Below are 17,764 nucleotides of genomic sequence, written 5' to 3' on the forward strand. Positions count from 1 at the left end.
TTGACAGATGACAATACGCCAATTAGCACAAATGGTAAGTTCCGACAGTGCCTACAAGTTTGCCTACTGGCCGCTAGATGGCAATACCGGTTTCATATGTATGCACCTGGTATAAATAAAAGTTATCAAAGTAAAAATGATTATCATGGTAATTTCTTGAACTTAATTTCCAAATAGAAAAATTACAATGAAAGTAGTGGGTCGCGCGCGTAAGAGCTTCTAGTATGTTTTATTGTACACAATTCTTGTAATTTAATCGAATAATACATTGTTTATCTAGACTCTCAGATTTAAGAATTTTCTATTTTATAATAATTTATTTTTACCGTTACTGCAAGTTTTTTGTTGGTACCTATTTTTTATACATAACCTTTTTTAGGGTTTTTTTCATGTGGTTGAAGTTCTGAACGTTCAAATGAAAGAAGTTTTTTACTGATGTTTTTGTAAACCAGAAAGAGTGTTTCAATGATTGTTTATTTATATTGTGAATAATTTATTATTAAAACACAATTATAATGTATATTTTAAATTGCAGTTGGGGCAATATTTATGGGTGAAATAAAAATGAGGAAGAATATTTTGTTCATTTGAACGTTCGGAACTTCAGGTATATGGTTTTTTCATACCACTTTTTGAAGAGTTCACCTTCGGTGACACCCACCCCTATTCAAAACTTCATACCTATCCAGCAGTCCCACTCGTTTTTCATATCACTCCTAGAATATGAATAGAGTCCTAACTCATTTCGAGTATTTTGATTTTTGTTTTTACAAACACGATTTTTCAGGTATTTCCATGACTGTACGCGTAATTCGCTTTTATTTCGTATTTTGCTCTTAGAGAAAAGCAGCCGGCAATGTAGACTCCACCTATTATAATTTTAGAAACTGTTATGAATAATCACTTTTGATTTCAGTACAAATTATGGTTAAATTGCAGAATAGAGACGTCACCTCTGTTTTGGCTGGAAAAAAAACAGTTTGGCAACAAACTATTAGAATCTTTAATTGAACGAATAGTGAAGCGATTTCATAAGGCAAAAGTTAAAAATCATTGTTACTTTTGTTACTATAATGTCTCCAATATGGGCCTGTCGCGATATATCGAAATGATCATATTTAACAAGTTGGAAATGGGTAGGGATTTGACCAACATTATTTTTTTTACTGGTGATAGGGGTGCCTTCCCGCTCCCCCACAAAACGTTGGAAAAGGGTAGGGTTTGTGACAAAATTATTTTTGTGACCTTTCAAAGAGGTATTTCTGGCCGTTTGGATGTTTAAAAGCACCTAAATGGTGAGTTAAATGTAATCATTCCAATACCGTGACATACCCATATCTAGCTCTGTGCCATTTGTTTTCAATTGGTGTTCACTTGTAGCCGAAAAGCGGCGACACTTATGCGGCTTAGTCCATTCAGGCCTCATATAAGGCAACTGGGTGGGGGGGGGGGGGCGGTTGAATGACTCGATCAAATTCAACCTCGAAAAATCGCCTGGGTCACGTATGACCCACATAGCGGGCGGAGGGTTAAGACAGCGTAGTAACAAAAGTAAACATAATTAACTTCCGCTTGGTCAAATCCCTTCATTTATCGTTAAATTAAAAATTCGAATGGTTTGTTGCCTAAGAAAACTATTTTTCCAGCCAAAAAACAAGTGACGCCTCTATTCTGCAAATGCACCCAAATTATTTTTTTCCAAAATTTCTGATAATATTTTTCGTAAAGGTATTTTCCCGTGTTTGTATTGTTCGATAATAGTCTCTATGACAAACATAACTTTTTAGGTTTTTCCGTCGGACAGCAGATTTGATATATAGTTAAGTTCGTGCATTAATTACCGTTACATTCATATTACTTAAACTTTTTTTTTTTAATTTAAGTAATAAAAAGTCTAAAATTCCGCGTTAAGATATTGATTCAAATAATCTGTTAATTCTTTCTGAAGAGTTCAAGATCAGATCAATGATACTCGATTAAAAAATAAACATTTGAAGGGGAGCTTCTTTAATGCTGAAAATAAAACGAGCACCAGGTCGCGCGTTAATATACAATAGAGAGTAATAAATCTGTTGGTCGCTAGTGCAATACCTGGCTGTAGTTAAAACTTACTAGGCGCCGCTAGCAGTTAGAGATGGGACAACCGAATGTTCGGCTACTGTTTGAGATCCGTTATACTGCTATACCTGCTTCAGTACTTTTTACTCTTAAGTTCGGTTCCGATATCTTACTGTCGCCGGATTATTTCGGCAACAGAAAATCCGGCCGTATTTTCCTGTCGAGCTACGAATCCGGTGGACTTCGGCGTCTGCTACCTGAATTCCTGCGACACCTAAAAGGGTCGAATTTTATTGTTGGCCATCGCAGTTTACTCAATATTTTGTATAGGCTCTGTAATTGTGGTGAAAGTCTGAAGGAGTGTTACGGTTTTTCTGATTTTCTCAACTTTGTATCACGCATTTTTCAAGATAATTTCTCAATGTAATATTTATAAATAAGGCGTAAGATTTTTTATAATTTTTCACTAGACATTATTGACAAGTTATTAAATCATATGATAAATGTATGGAAATGTGAAAAGTATTCTCTAGATATAAAAATTTATCTTATTAAGATAACTCTAATCGATTATTTGTAGTAAAAATAATATTAGTTTGAATTAAAAAATGAACGTGTATTATATAAATGAGAATGGGAATAAGGAAGTAAAGGATTCATGATCAATATTCTATTCTCTGATAAAAATATGTCTTTGATTGAAACAAAACATTTTGTTTGAATAATACCAATATCCAAGGTATCATATAAATTAATTTTTTCATTCAACAAAGAATTTGATGGATTTAACTAAATTTTATTTAAAATTGGAATCATATATTTTTTTTGAATGAAACAAAATTTGCTGAATTTAAGTTTTGGTTCAATTTAGTCAAGTGTATTCAAACAAAAATTCTTCTCAGTGTCGTAGAAGCAATAAAATTGAGGACTTAAAAAATTTGGATAATTTTTAACGTTTTTTGACATACATGCTCGTATTTATTTAGAGTTCCACCGGTCTGCGCATGTTCTTAAGCGTAATTTTTACACGAAGACTTAATTTATAAATATGCAGTTTTTTATAACCAATCAAAACTCTAAGAATAAATACGTAGAATTGCACGCCTAATTGCCAAAAACACTAACACCAGCTCAAAATAGACTTCCTGAACTCTTATAACATCGCTAACTTATTATGTAATTCATTTCGGCTTCAAAAAGAATATTTGAATCAAAATAATTTTAATACAAAGGTAAAGTACGTATACGTACTTTCTAACCTTGCTTTGAATTTTTCAGTAAATTCGTAACCAAACGCGATGCATTACTAAAAATTCATATACTGCCGTACAAACTAAAAAGATACATAAGTGACATTGCCGCTTAGGTCGACTTTTCCATTGCCACGCTTAAGAGAATCACGCTAAGCGGCAATGTCAATTACATATCTTTTTAGTTTATACGGCAGTATAAGCAAATTTATTTTTAGAAGCAATTTACAACAATCTAAATGTTAAATTTCCTGACATTGAAGGTAGTGAAAATTGATAAGTCAAAACATTTCATCGCTCATAACAAAGAGGATCAATATTCTATTCCTTTTTAGAAATTAAAAAACACAGAACTCGTCGCACCATTTTTAATAGAATTGATTAAAAGCTCACCTGTTATTCTTTCGTTCACATCGATAATAGTATTGAGCGGCATTTTAAACAATCATTTACATACATATTTTCAAATAATATTCACGCTGGTTCTATCTTTAAATAGATCAATCATAACATACTAAAATTTTATGCAGTATAAAAACATAGACCACTCTCAGTAACATTTACAACAATAATCGCTAGTCCCTTCTTGACAGAACGTGAACGTGAATCGGCCAGCCCCCTTTCCGTCGGATCGGCGAAGTCCATTCGATTTTTTTGAATTCTTATGTGAAATGATCTCCTGATTCGAAAACTGTGTAGCAAAACTCTGTCAAATGTGCCGTTCTCGAGATATTCGCAATTAATTTTTTTTTTTATTAACGTTTGATTAAAGATTTAGAATCGGAAATTTTTGAAATTTTGTTCTCTCTTCTTGTTAGACAAGCTCATAAGAAACAATAGTTGTTTCAGCGTTTTCTCGTTCCAACAATTATTTATTGGACAAAACTAATTAACGTGTAAAATAAGCGATAAAAAATACTTTTATCAATAATCAAAAAAGTATTTCACGAATGGAAAAAAGTAAGAATATTTTGAAATTACCCACTGAAATATACAATTTTGTAATGAACACTATTCCTCTAAAATGAATAATTTGCAAGATAACAGAGCTTTTGTTATGAGTCATTTTATCGCCTTACAAATAGTAATTTTTCATTAAGCAAATTACTGTTAGAGGCAAAATTTCTGTAAGTAACTATACTCACATGCTTAATAAATAAAGGTATATCCGAAAGGATCATTAAATTGTTTAAATGTATGCAAATTAGGGTAATTGTTTAATTTACTTTAAACAAAACAGAACAAGCACAAATCCATAATTCGCACGATTAAATTTATATTTATCAACACGTTCGCGAATATTACTTATGAGAACACCATTTCGTAAGTATCTTTGAATTTTTAAAAGTATTAAAAAGAATGCTTCTAATATATCCCTTTGCTGTATGCCAGCATAAATTTAATGGGTACAAAAAATTCCATTGGTAGAAAAATTAGATCAGAGTTAAGTACCTAATTATATTTTTCAAATTTGCAATTATAAGTGATGCAAGAACGCATCCTGATTAATGTGGTCGATTACAACAAATATATCGTCGCAAAAGATTGATTAATTAATTCTGCCTAAACAGATTTTTATAAATTCAGTACAAATTTTTCTAACTTATCATCCGGCCATCCATGTGCTCAAATCCATACATAATGTTTCAACCTATAATATTAATTTTAATTATTTTTAGATTTTTAGATCACTTTCGAGTGATTAAAACATTTCTCTTATTTCGATCTCCATATTTTACAATATTATAATAATGAAAACTAAATAATGATTAAACGCTGTTTCCTAATGTTTTAAAAACATTGAATGTTTTTCAAAAATGTATAAAAAGAAAATGAATTGAGTAATATTTTAGATCTTTTCAATCCATCCTCCCACCACTTAAGTAACTTTTGAATAACTAATAAAAATAAGTCATTCAAGTCCTAAAAATTTGAGTGCTTAATGTTTATGCGAAATAGTATATTAGAGTTTTGATTATAAATTATTAGCAATGTAATTTAATCTCTTATACTTTTTTCTATTTAAATTGCTGATTCCTTATTATATAGCAAAATTATTAACAATTATTTATTGTAAAATTAGGCTACAAGAAAGGCCTGTGATTTGATGTTTGAAATTTTTGCGTGATATTCACGCATTTCATACAGAGGGGGGGGGGGTATATGTCTGAAGTAGATCCGCCCTACCAGTTTCAAATAGGATTGGCGCCACTGGGTATAAGTGAACCTTCCATAATTAAAATATAAGGACCCATACAATTGTTTCAACTTTAAGCGCCTTTCACTGCTTCTCCTTGTGGTAGAAACACGGGTTAAAAGCTGACAATTTTTAAATATTACAACGAATTCAGTCATATTAGATTTCGACAACGTAAAAACTAATCATTTTCTTTCTCATAGAATTAACACATACCAAAATACAACTCTTTAAAAAAAAAGCACAAAGTTCACAATTCAACTTTTAAAATAATAACAGTTCTCTAAAAAGTTGTATTTTGGCATATGTTAATTCTGTGAGAAAGTAAATTAGAAATTTTTACGTTTTCGAAATCTGTCATAAAGTATCAGTGTGCCCCCGTAACCCTTGTATAGCATCTACGCCTTTGGGTCAAGGAGCTACCTGCCATGTGCGCGCCTCGGCCTGCTGCAAAGTTTACTGCGTTACTAATAGTGGTTCCTTATATTTCAATTATGAAATGTTTACTTATACCACAATATTAGTACTGCTTCAAAGAATAAGTACACTAGTTTTCACATCTTTATCTCTTTTTTGGAAAAAATTACATCAACTCAAAGTGAAAAAATTAAACAATCATCCCAATTTGCATAAATTTGAACAATTTAATGATCATTTCGGATCAACTTTTTTTATTAAGTATGTGAGTATAGTTTTTTGCAGAAATTTTGCACCCAACAGTAATTTGCTCAATGAAAAATTACTATTTGTTGTAACGTGATAAAATGACTTATAACAAAAGCCCTGTTACCTTGTAGATTATTAACTGTAGAAGAACAGTGCTCATTACAAAATTGTATATTTCAGTTGGTACTTTCAAAATATCCTTACTTTTTCCATTCGTGAAATACTTTTTTTAATTATTGATAAAAGTATTTTTTATCACTTATTTTACACTTTAATTAATTTTGTGTAACAGATATTCCCCCGAGCGAAAAAACGCCGAAACAACTATTGTTTCCCATAAGCTTGTCTAACAAGAGGAGAAAAAAAGTTTCAAAAATGTAAAATATCAACGTTTAATCAAACGTTTATAAACAAATAATAATTAATTGCGAATATATCGAGAACGGTACATTTGCCAGAGTTCTGCTCCACAGGTTTCGGAATCAGGAGATCATTTTACATAAGAATAAAAAAAATCGAATAGACCTCGCCGATCCGATGGAAATGGGGTTGGCGTCTGAACTATAAGATTTTATGCACATTCTAACTTCGGTCCTCAGACTTAAGAGTTGAAAATAAGTAAGGTTTTTAACAAAATAAGATAAAAAAAGAATGAATTTGTTAAAGTATTAGCAAAAAGGACTCGTTTTAATCTGGTTAAATAAAAGATTTCATTTTTCACAATTTGAGAAAAGCAATTCTTATTATTTTTAAATGTATTCAGCGAACATTAAAACATCTTTAAGCTTGTCACCCTAAAATCAGTTTTTTAAAATGTTATTAGTGCTGCATGTTCCTATTTTTTTAAATTTCAAAAGATTTAAAAGCAATACAATTTGTCATTTCCAGTCCACTTCCTTTAATTAGAAAAATAAATCAATTTTACGTAAAACATTCTTATTCTTAAAAAGATATAATTCCTTTAAATAAATTCAAATAAATTTGCCTGTTTTAAGAAAACATCCAAAGTTTAAAAATTTCTCATCATAATTTAAAAAGAATTGAGTTCGAGTTTTTACACAAATTTTATTTTCACTTTACATGAATATTGAAAAGTATATATTTTTTCGCCCTGAATTTCTTTTAAGTTTACATAAATAAGTTAAAAATGTACAAAATAATTATAAAGGGAAGAAAAATTTCTATTGGAACAGAAAACCATTTCCATAAACCAAAGAAACATTTTTTTTACTGAGAGCCAATGTATATTTTTCTATGATTCCAAGAAGTTTTCTTTAGATCCAAGAACAATTTTTCTGATTGTATAAGACACAAAACTATTTTTGTGATAATTTTCTGATTGCAATCATTTGTGACTGTAGAATAGGCCTAGCGTAGTAGGCATGGAAAATTGCTCCCGTTCGTATCACGCCTATATTGGCACCATCTAATAAATCCTGCAAATCCTACTCTTAAAATTTCATTTTTTGTAGTTATGGAGGCAGAAGAAAAATATAAAAAGGTATTCCTCTCGTAAAGGAATTAACCCATTTTTATTTGAAAACAGCAAATTTTTATATAGGTTGGTAATTAGTAAGGCGAAGAAAATCTCAAAAAGTTCTGACTTTAAAAAATAATAAAAATTTCAAAAAAAGTTATTTTTTAACTAAACAAATTCATCATTCGCATTTGAGTTCAAGATTCAAATAAAATGTGTTGTTCTCACTAGCATTTGCAGTGTATATTTTCTTAATCTGAATAGGTTTATCTGCTTACTATAACAATTAACAAATTGCCCGTTTGAATATTTTTCATTGCTTCATACCTCACAAAAAATGGAATTATGAGATTGATATATGCAAAAACAATAAAAAATTAAGATTTTATATGTGAAAAATTGAACTTTAAAAAAACTATTTTCTTTAGCGTTTCAAATTCAAAGTCTCTATTGGAAAATAATACTTCCTTACTTGCTGTGATTGGTGGTGCTGTTAGATATCTAGCAGCAACGGAACTTAAGCGTGGAAAGTGTTCCTTTCTCATACTCCAAAATGTCCTGGGATCGCTGGTCCGATCCATTATACCTTCCCTAAAGTACAATTCAATTTCTTCTTCTGTTTTATCCTTTAGAAGAACTGGATGCATATTCGCTGCTGCCACAATTTCCATATAGCTGCTCTCCAACGAAGACATAGAAACAGAATGGCTGTCAACAGCTTCCTCTGATTCTGTTGCTATTTCTATGAAGTTGTTATTGTTATCTTCATTTGTTTGGTACAATTCCTTCACGCGACTTCTTAGCATATCGGTCACTACTTCTGGAGTCCTGCGAGAAAAGAAATATGATTTGAATCGAGGGTCCAATACAGTCGCCAATGAGAAGTGAGGTTTCGTCTCAAGCTCGCCCAGCTTTAAGCTAATTTCCATTTGCAGACTAGACTGGAACCAAGATAAGCTGGGACTGCATTTTTTCTTTTCAATACATTTCTGCACTGACAATAAAGCTGGTATTATTTCTGAAATGTTGGATGTCCCTACAAACATATTCTTCACAGAGGCTTCCAAAGGCTGCACTATCTGCATGAGTCCTTCTACAATTTCCCACTGTGCACTTGATAGTGTTTTTCTTCTGTCGTTCTCTGCACTCTCTGCAGCATATATGCCCAGGGTATTTTTTAATTTAAAAAATAGAATTGCAGATTTGCAGAGTCATAAACGTAGAAAAACCTTCACTCATTATATCTTCTATTATCAAGTGAATATTGGCATCAATTTTAAAAAGATTGCTGTGATCGTCAGCGGACTTATGCAAGTGAGTAGAGATAGGCTCACATTTTTTTATCGTTTTCATCATATCACTGCATTCACTAAGTACATGAAAGAACACAGAATCGACAAGAGAAAGGTAGCATAACTCGGTTGACGAGGCAATACGATTCTCAGTGGCTGCGTTCTTTCTCGAGTCATTCTTTAAAATGAAATGAATGTACTCTTTGTTTAAATTGCACTTATTTAAACTTTCATCAAATTTTTCTGATACCCTTTCTTCCTGTTCAGAAAAAATGACAGGCATCAATAAAGCAGAATTTTGCTCAAATTTTTCTCCTAACCAATGAAGTGTCAGCAACATTATAGAATTATTTGAACCGTAGCACTTTATAATGTTCACAGACACAGTCACACACGTTATTTTAGCAATTTGTGCTTTAAGTTTCCTGTTAACACTGTCACACATATCGGGTATGATTTCACTGTAAAAAAGACCTTTTTGTGGGATATTGTATTGCGGATTGGTGTTTCGCATAAGGCGAATGAATCCGGCTTTCTCCACGATGGCTGGGTCCTGATCTAAGACAATCATTTCCACAATTTCGTTGCTTAAGTGCAACGCTCGTGAATCATTTGCATCCCAACGTTTGACTTTTCTAGTTGTCGATTGCTTCTCTGAACCTGCAATATCTATGCCATTTTCAATGCAGTAATTTTTATGGTGGACTCTCAAGTGGGACATCAAAAGAGTCGTCGAAGCTCTTCTTCCTTTACCGCCATGAGACACTTCTTTATTGTCCGGACACAAAACGCACAAAGCCTTGGTCTCATCACTGAATTCTCGAAATACTCGCCACACTGAACTTGTTTTTTGGCTCAACATTAAATTTTTTCCGCGCAATCAAAAAAAGAAATTTTAGTTGGATCTTGTAATTTGCAATCTATCGCCCACAATGCTAAGTGCTAAGCTCCTAACTAACTGCAAGTTGCAAGTCAACTGACACTTTAGGGCAGCGTGAATTAGAGTAGGATTTTAAATTTCAAGGTGTGAAATAGACAATGTGTTTAGGGAGGGATGCAAATAAGGAAAAGTACTGATGGTCACAGGTTACGACCTATGAGACAGGTGCACAGCTGTGAACTTCCTCACGCCCGCCAGGGGACATTTATTGCACTCGGCATTCTGGAAACGAAGGATAAATAGTAAATACTTCAAACAGATTACGATTGCTTAGGTATTACTGCAATTGTACTGATTTAGAAGTTTGAATAGGTTAACTGACGTCCAATCAGTTAGAAGACCCAAATTTCTCTTTAAGTACTCAAGAACCAAAGACTGAGAGTTGCATTCTACAACTCTAAACCTTAAATAATGGAAAGGGAAATAAGTCTTCGCAAATAAATTTAATTCTTTATGAGACGAAGCTAATAAAAGCTGACTGATATTGAAGCAAGGAAAGCTAAAAGTGCTACCGCTAACTGCTAAGTCCTCTTTTTGAGGAACATCCTTTTATTGTAAAATTATACTATCTCCGTTTTTGAACACCTATTTCATTGAAAAATTAAGTTGAGTCATTTTTTACATTAAATACGTACTGCAGAATACAACGGGTCGCCGGAGCTCAAATTAAGGAAAATTCCGTCATCCCAGACAGTAGGATTTTAAATATATTTAAAAGTTAGTACACTTTAATTTGATTTATTTCTCTATGATTGGACCTGTTAATAATAAAGTGATTATCTATGCTTCAGTCGTATATTGTATGAAAATGGACATGATTGTGGGAAAAGAAAGTTCCTTAATTTGATATATTGACAGATTGTAGTTAAAATTATTCATTCTATTAATTGATAGTTGACTTTAAACAAAAAAATAGTAGAAAAAGACTATTTTTTAAGCGAAAGTAAATATTCTATTTAAAAAAATATTCACGAGTTTTGAAAAACAAAAAAATGCTAAGCTTGAATCGATTTCGAAAAGTTTAGAACAAAACGGAGACAAAGTTTAGTAGCTTTTAAAGAAATTTGAATGGTTTCAAGGACATAGATCAAATAAACAAGAGGAAATTCAGAATAATTTTTTGTTTTACAAAATTAATTCGAAGATAAACTTGAAAAATAATTATTTTCAAAGGTTTTCAGAATTTTTTGATCGAAATCTAAAATATTTTAAGATTTTTTGTTTAATTTATTAGAATTTAACAAACATTTCACAAAAAGTTATGAAACATTTTTATTTATATTTTATTTTTACTATATTTTTTAGTTCTAAATAACTTTTAGATTCACTCGAAATTTTCCTACTATTTTGTAAAAGCCGGTAGGAGATAAAAACTTCTTCTAAATTGTCTAAATATTTTCCGGGACTTCTGGAATCTTAAGAAAATTTGAATTTTCATAAGTAGCTTAGGAAACTGATATTCACATATAGTTATAAAGGAGCTCACAATACCTATTTCCTGGTTCGCATATCTCGTTATCTAACTTTAGTTTAAATTAAAGTGTTTATAATCATTTATAAAATAAATTGTTATTCTCAATTTGTATTTTGTATCAGATATCATTTTTTCCCTAAAATCGAAAAAGTATACGCAAGCACAGAGCGCGATTGATTTAGATAGAATTGTGGTTTGATTTACTTTTTTTTTTCGCAGAGCAACAATATATAAACAAATATAGTGACAAAATTTACCATTTTAGCTTTGTGAATTTTTATCTCAAGAAAAAATACAGATAGAAATTCACTATCAGCCGGAATTATTGCACATGCATTCATAGAACATAATTAATTTTAATAATATTTAACTTAATCATTATAAACAATTTTTATAAACAAATTTTTATTAGTGTTTTTTTATCATAGAAAAAATCGTTTATTTCACGCTAGTTGCTAATAGTTTTGATAAGAGTCATAATTTGTAACAAAAAAATTAGCATGAGTTAACAACTATTGTTTTTATACACATTTCTATAAACAAATTCTTTATAAACGAGTATTTCTCATAGCTGAATTCATTTTTCTGAACAAAAGTGATTCACAATTGTCTTTAAAGCCATTTATATGCTTTAAGCTTCATCAAACATTAACAATATAGATTGTTTATAACAATTTAGTTAAAGAAGTCTCCTAATCGGCCGTTTCCTCGTAGAAAAAAATGTTTTTTTTTCTTAAATAATTATTAGAGTGACATTTATTGCGGTGACTAACCAACGAAATTAAATAAGGAATAATTTATATGATTCTTATAAAACATTTTTTTAACAAAACTATGATTTATTTTTTATCATGCAAAAAGGACGGATTTCCACTGAAATTATTCGACAATAAACTAACAGTGATTCCAAAATTGGATATGGGACATTAAATAATAATTTGCGTAATTGTTAATAACAATGAAAGATAGGTGACATCTAAAAACGCAAGTACAGCGTTATTGTTAAGGACAGTTTGTTACAGAAATTGTTATTAACAATTACGAAAATTATTACTTAATGTCCCATATCCAATTTTGGAATCACTGTTAGTTTATTGTCGGATAATTTTAGGGGAAAACCGTCCTTTTTGCATGTAAAAAAATAAATCATAGTTTTCTCAAAAAAATTGTTTATAACAATCAGATAAATTATTCTCTATTTAATTTTGTTGGTTAGTCACCGCAATAAATGTCACTCTAATAATTATTGAAAAAAAAAACTTTTTTTTCTACGAGGAAACGGCCGATTAGGAGACTTGTTTAACTAAATTGTTATGAACAATCTATATTGCTTATGTTTGATAAAGCTTAAAGTATATAAATGGCTTTAAAGACAATTGTGAATCACTTTTGTTCAGAAAAATCAATTCTGCTGTGAGAAAAACTCGTTTATAAAGAATTTGTTTATACAAATTGTTTATAATAATTAAGTTAAATATTATTAAAATTAATTGTGTGCTATGAATACATGTGCAATAATTCCGGCTGATAGTGAGTTTCTATCTGTATTTTTTCTTGAGATAAAAATTCACAAAGCTAAAATGGTCAATTTTGTCACTATATTTGTTTATATATTGTTGCTCTGTGAGAAAAATTGAAAAAAAGCAAACCACAATTCTCTTAGAAATTAATTGCTAAGCATTTATAAAAAAAAAACTTTTAAATCGGTTAAGAAATACGACCTGTGGGCGATTATGAACAGTAAATTCCTATTCCAGGCCACTGTGCGCCGTGCCACGCTGCCGCCGCCGCAGTGGTAAAAAACGTTTTTCTTTGTTCATAAACCTAATACCTCAAGATAAGCTAAACGGAATTAAATGAAATTTAGACTGAATACAGTTCACGTCATAGCTAATAAGGGAAAATATACAAAAGATCTAAATATATTTTTCAAGGCCAGAAAATCCATGGGAAATCTGGTACTTTTCATATTTTATGAAGAAACAAACTCAAGCTTTTAGAAATAATGTTAGATTTTTTGATATTTACAATTAAATTTCTTTATTTACAATGGCCGAACTAAAATTCAGTTTTATTAGTTTGACTGTGCATTGGTTGGACGATCATTTCAAAAGACGTAGTGCTGCATTAAACGTAGATGTATTTCCCGGTAGTCATACAGGAGACGCAATAGCAGATAAATGGACAGATCTTTTGGCATCTTGGGGCCTTGACAAAATTCGCGTACATTTGTTAATGCGAGACAACGGTGGGAATATGGCTAAAGGATGCAGAGTGAGCGACATAGGCAGTGAAGGGTGTACTATTCACACGCTTCAATTGGTCATCAAGAATACTATTGAAGGAAATGAAGCTGTCAGCATTTTATTAAAAAAATGTAAAAAGCTTTCAACGTTTTTTCATAAATCGGCACCTGCAACTACAAAATTAGTGCAAATTCAACGAGTTTTAAATTTGAAAGTTAAAAAATTAAAACAAGATGTCCCTACAAGGTGGAATTCCACATTCTACTTAATGTTGCGCTTCTTGGAGCTGGAAATTTGTCTAGATTTATTTTCTGAGGCTGAAGACGATGATTCAAAAAGTTTGACGTGCGCAAAATGGGAGATACTGGAAGAATTGGCAAATCTCTTGCAGCCATTTGAAGAGGTCACAAAGTCGTTGAGTTATAATGAATCATGTATATCTGAAGTGATTCCAACTATAAAAACGTTACATTTTGTTTGTGAATACAATTCTGATGGAAGAAGATTCTGGAAACCTGCAGGACGCTTTTAAAGAGATTATTGCCAGTTCGCATACAAAATCGTGCACAAATCTGATTTTGGGAGCAGAAATTGACCTCTATCTCAAGCAAAAGCTGTTAAGCAGATCATCACCTCCATCAAAATGGTGGGAGAAAATGAAAGGAATATTCCCAAATTTAAGCAAACTTGTGCACCGTTTCCTCTCCACGCCCTCGAGCAGCATATACAGCGAAAGGCTCTTTTCCGAATCAGGAAACATTTCGGACAATAGACGGAAAAATCTACTGTCTGTGAATGTGGAATTACTAACATTCCTGCACCACAATTTGCCACTGATAAACTTCAAATACTAGGTGAGTTAAAACTACGAAATTACAATCGGCGAATTCATTTTAAGTTGCGGGCCAGGCTGTGCAGTAGGGTGATTTGAAAATAGAAAATTGTGGAATTCCAAGTTGATAGAGTGGCAAATAGTTGTTTTTCGGGATCAATTTCAATTATTTCACATTCCCGGAAATCTTGAAAGTCTTCCAAAAATTTTTTTCGGATTAAAATCAATAATTTTTAAAGAGATAATTCCTATTTAAGTGTCACCTCTTTTCAGAACAAATTCTTAACATCTCTGTAAATAACAGAATAATTTTTTTTGTACTTGAAAACTTTCGAGTGACAGAAGTGCAGCATTTAATAAAAAATAAATCTCGCTAAGCTTCTAAAATCAAAACAAGAAATTTAGCGAAGTTAGACCATTTTTAGTGTGGCAGTCATTAATATTTTTTCCTAATGTATTTGTATGCTGGAAAAACCACAAATGTTCATGTATGCAATTATATAGGAATTATATTTTAGCATTTTTTTCTTTGATGGCCTTCAGGAATATGACGAAAAATTGAAAGTCGAGAAAACTTCCGAGTCTGCACATGAAATTTTGAAGATATCCTAATTAATTATACTTTTTTAGGAACCCCAAAACGCAAATTTTTCTGACTGTACTGCGATTTCGAATTCCAGAACTTTTTATTTTCTACCTTACATACACGCATTTTGCGGACGCAGCGTATGAAAATTATGTGGCATTTTTGTCAATTTTCCAGTATCTAAACCAATATATATTATGTTTTTATTGTTCTTTTTGAATTTAATCTATCTTCCATTCAATTTGGAAATCCGTCAGAAAATAAAAAAAAATTTTAGTTAGTAATTGTAAATAAATAAACATTAGCTTATTTTAAAAGAACAATACAAGTGAAAGAAACGGTAGCTATTTTGTGAAAAACTTGTTAAGTTAAAAAAAGCAGCCGTCATATTGTCCTTTTCTAGCGGATTTCGAGAGATTTAAAAATATGAATATTGTGCTGAAATTTTCGCAAGTGTTTTATAATTTATAATAGGGCGTGTGTCTGTTTCATTAAAATTTTATTTTGTTCCAATCATACAATTTTAATTGCGTGATTTTACTCTAGCAACTGAACTCTAGATTTAGCATATTATTTACATTTTTCAGATGACTCTCTAGCACAAATGCTACATATGTACCAGTTCTTTTACCAATCCACTTTATAATTTGATTAGTTAGTAATATATGACTGTAAATTAGCTACATTTAGTTAAATAATGCACACAATTTAAGTAGTTTTTAATGAAAAAAGTTTGATCAATTCAAATGGCATAATGTTCAAATTCGTTTAATTTTGTGATAGTACAGATTATAATATTGATCCGAAAATAATATTATATCACGATGTACAAATTGGAATAATGAAATTTTATTTCAGATCGACATCCAATCCAGAATCCATCAATGAATCTATCAGATTGATCACAAACTCAGATTGACAAACAGTACCTGACATACTGTTTGTCCCATCTCTAGTGTACAGCTACTGTACACTTGACGAAGCCTAGACAAGGCAGTGCGATACCTGGCTTTGGTTGTGTTCTTCGTTCTCGGCAATTTTTTTTTCTATATGCTATTGCCGATCACTCACAGATCGAAGTGCTGATAACTGAAGCAGCCAGATTTCTGACTTGCTGATAACCCATGCATTCTTGTATTCATCACTTCGAACTTCTTATAATATTCATTCTAATAGGATATGTAACAAGTGATAAGTAATTTACCTTTCTAAAGGTACGCTTTATTTGAATAATCCCATTTCTTAAGCTTTAGATATGTTGAATATAGTTTTTTAAACATTTGAAATCTGAAATTCGCCTTGAGCTACCGATAACTGGCACAGTTACCTTAACATTATTTAGGTATCATTGTTTGACTTACCATACGCTGCACGTCAAGGATTTGCGAATTAAGCTAACAGCTTTCGCTAGTCTTTCGACAGTCGCATCCATATTTAAAACTTCTTGTCCACACTTTCACTCTCAAATTCTTTATATATTTTCACTCTGTTTTTCGCGATTTTTAATAACATCCACCGACAGATGCATTATAAGACACCGAGAATAACCAAAATAACGTTGTAGCGCTTATAAAACATGATCGTGCTCCCGCGTTTCTACGTTTCTAACATAACCTTTGTGAACCGTTTATTTTGAAAATATGAAAATATAGTTACTCCATCGATCGGTAGAGTGGCAGACGTGGGAATGGTGAGCGACAAAGTCGGCAGCGCCAGCGCAGAGTTGCGCGGTTAAAGATGGCCTGCACGGAGTAATAATAAGAAAGAGACCGATCTCCGTTCTGCCTGCGGTAACTGTACATTTACTGCGTTTAAAGGAGAGTCCACAATAGGATTTGAGAAACCGACGTAGCATTGACTTGATATAGCAGTAGCTTGGGCGTGATGCGCGCGCATGTATTTTCAACTGTTTTTTTTACGGTTTAATCATTTATGTGAATAAACAGTTGAAAATACATGCGCGCGTATCACGTCCAAGCTGCTGCTATGTCAAGTCAATGCTACGTCGGTTTCTCAATCCTGCTCAAATCCTAATGTGGACTCGCCTTAAACAAAATGCTCGCATAGAAGGGGATATGCGCAATGTGATTTGCTATCTCTTTTTCTCCCGCGAGACGTGTGCGAATGAGTGCCAGTGCTTGACAACCATATTACCACGACAACATATTACCTAATATTATACTGTCACATTATTCAATCTGCACATTTTATATCATTTAATGATTACGTTTAAACCTGTATTAATTACTCATACTTTCGAGGTCACAATTTGTTAACTTAATTCTGTACAAAAACAGAGAAATAAATAAGCACGTATATTGACAAACTTAATTGACAATATTTACAGGAACATAACCTCAGTTTTTAGTTGTTATCACGGAGTAATAATGAGGCTGATCATGATGTACGAAGCATCTCAAGTTTTAACTGCGCTAACTGTACATCTATTGCCAGACTTAGGCGTTTAAACCCAATACTCACAAGGAGGTCGACATGCGCACTCTGATTTATTATCCCCGTTTCTCCCGCAAGAAATGTACGAATGAGTTCCGTGTTGGATGACAATTAAAAACTGAGGCTATGTTCCTGTAAATATTGTAAATTGAGTAGGTGAAAACATAGTTATTCCTTCTGTACTTTTGTTCCAATAGGATGTTTGACACGTTGAAACACAACACGTCATTTTTTCTCGCTAGCTTTTTATTTTTCAAAATTCCAACGATAAAGCTTACTTGACTTTGCAAAA

At 31.8% G+C, this 17,764-nt stretch overlaps 1 protein-coding gene across 4 annotated transcripts in view; it reads right to left on the reverse strand.

The window, feature by feature from the left end:
* Positions 1 to 16,809, reverse strand: part of LOC117181338 (breast cancer type 1 susceptibility protein homolog) — a 149,666-nt gene extending 132,857 nt beyond the window's left edge. For 2 of the 4 annotated variants that reach the window (XR_004468110.1, XR_004468111.1), the window contains exon 1: positions 16,380 to 16,809. Coding sequence is in view for 1 of the 4 variants with exons in the window: in XM_033373905.1 (XP_033229796.1) it covers positions 16,380 to 16,450 (71 nt within the window). In the remaining 3 variants the exon portion in view is untranslated. The remainder of the gene's footprint in view (positions 1 to 16,379) is intronic. The other 2 variants (XM_033373905.1, XM_033373906.1) reach the window with 2 other exon arrangements.
* Positions 16,810 to 17,764: the final 955 nt, after the last annotated feature.

The sequence above is a fragment of the Belonocnema kinseyi genome, chromosome 10 (genome assembly GCF_010883055.1).
Source record: "Belonocnema kinseyi isolate 2016_QV_RU_SX_M_011 chromosome 10, B_treatae_v1, whole genome shotgun sequence".
Classification (NCBI taxonomy): Eukaryota; Metazoa; Arthropoda; class Insecta; order Hymenoptera; family Cynipidae; genus Belonocnema; species Belonocnema kinseyi.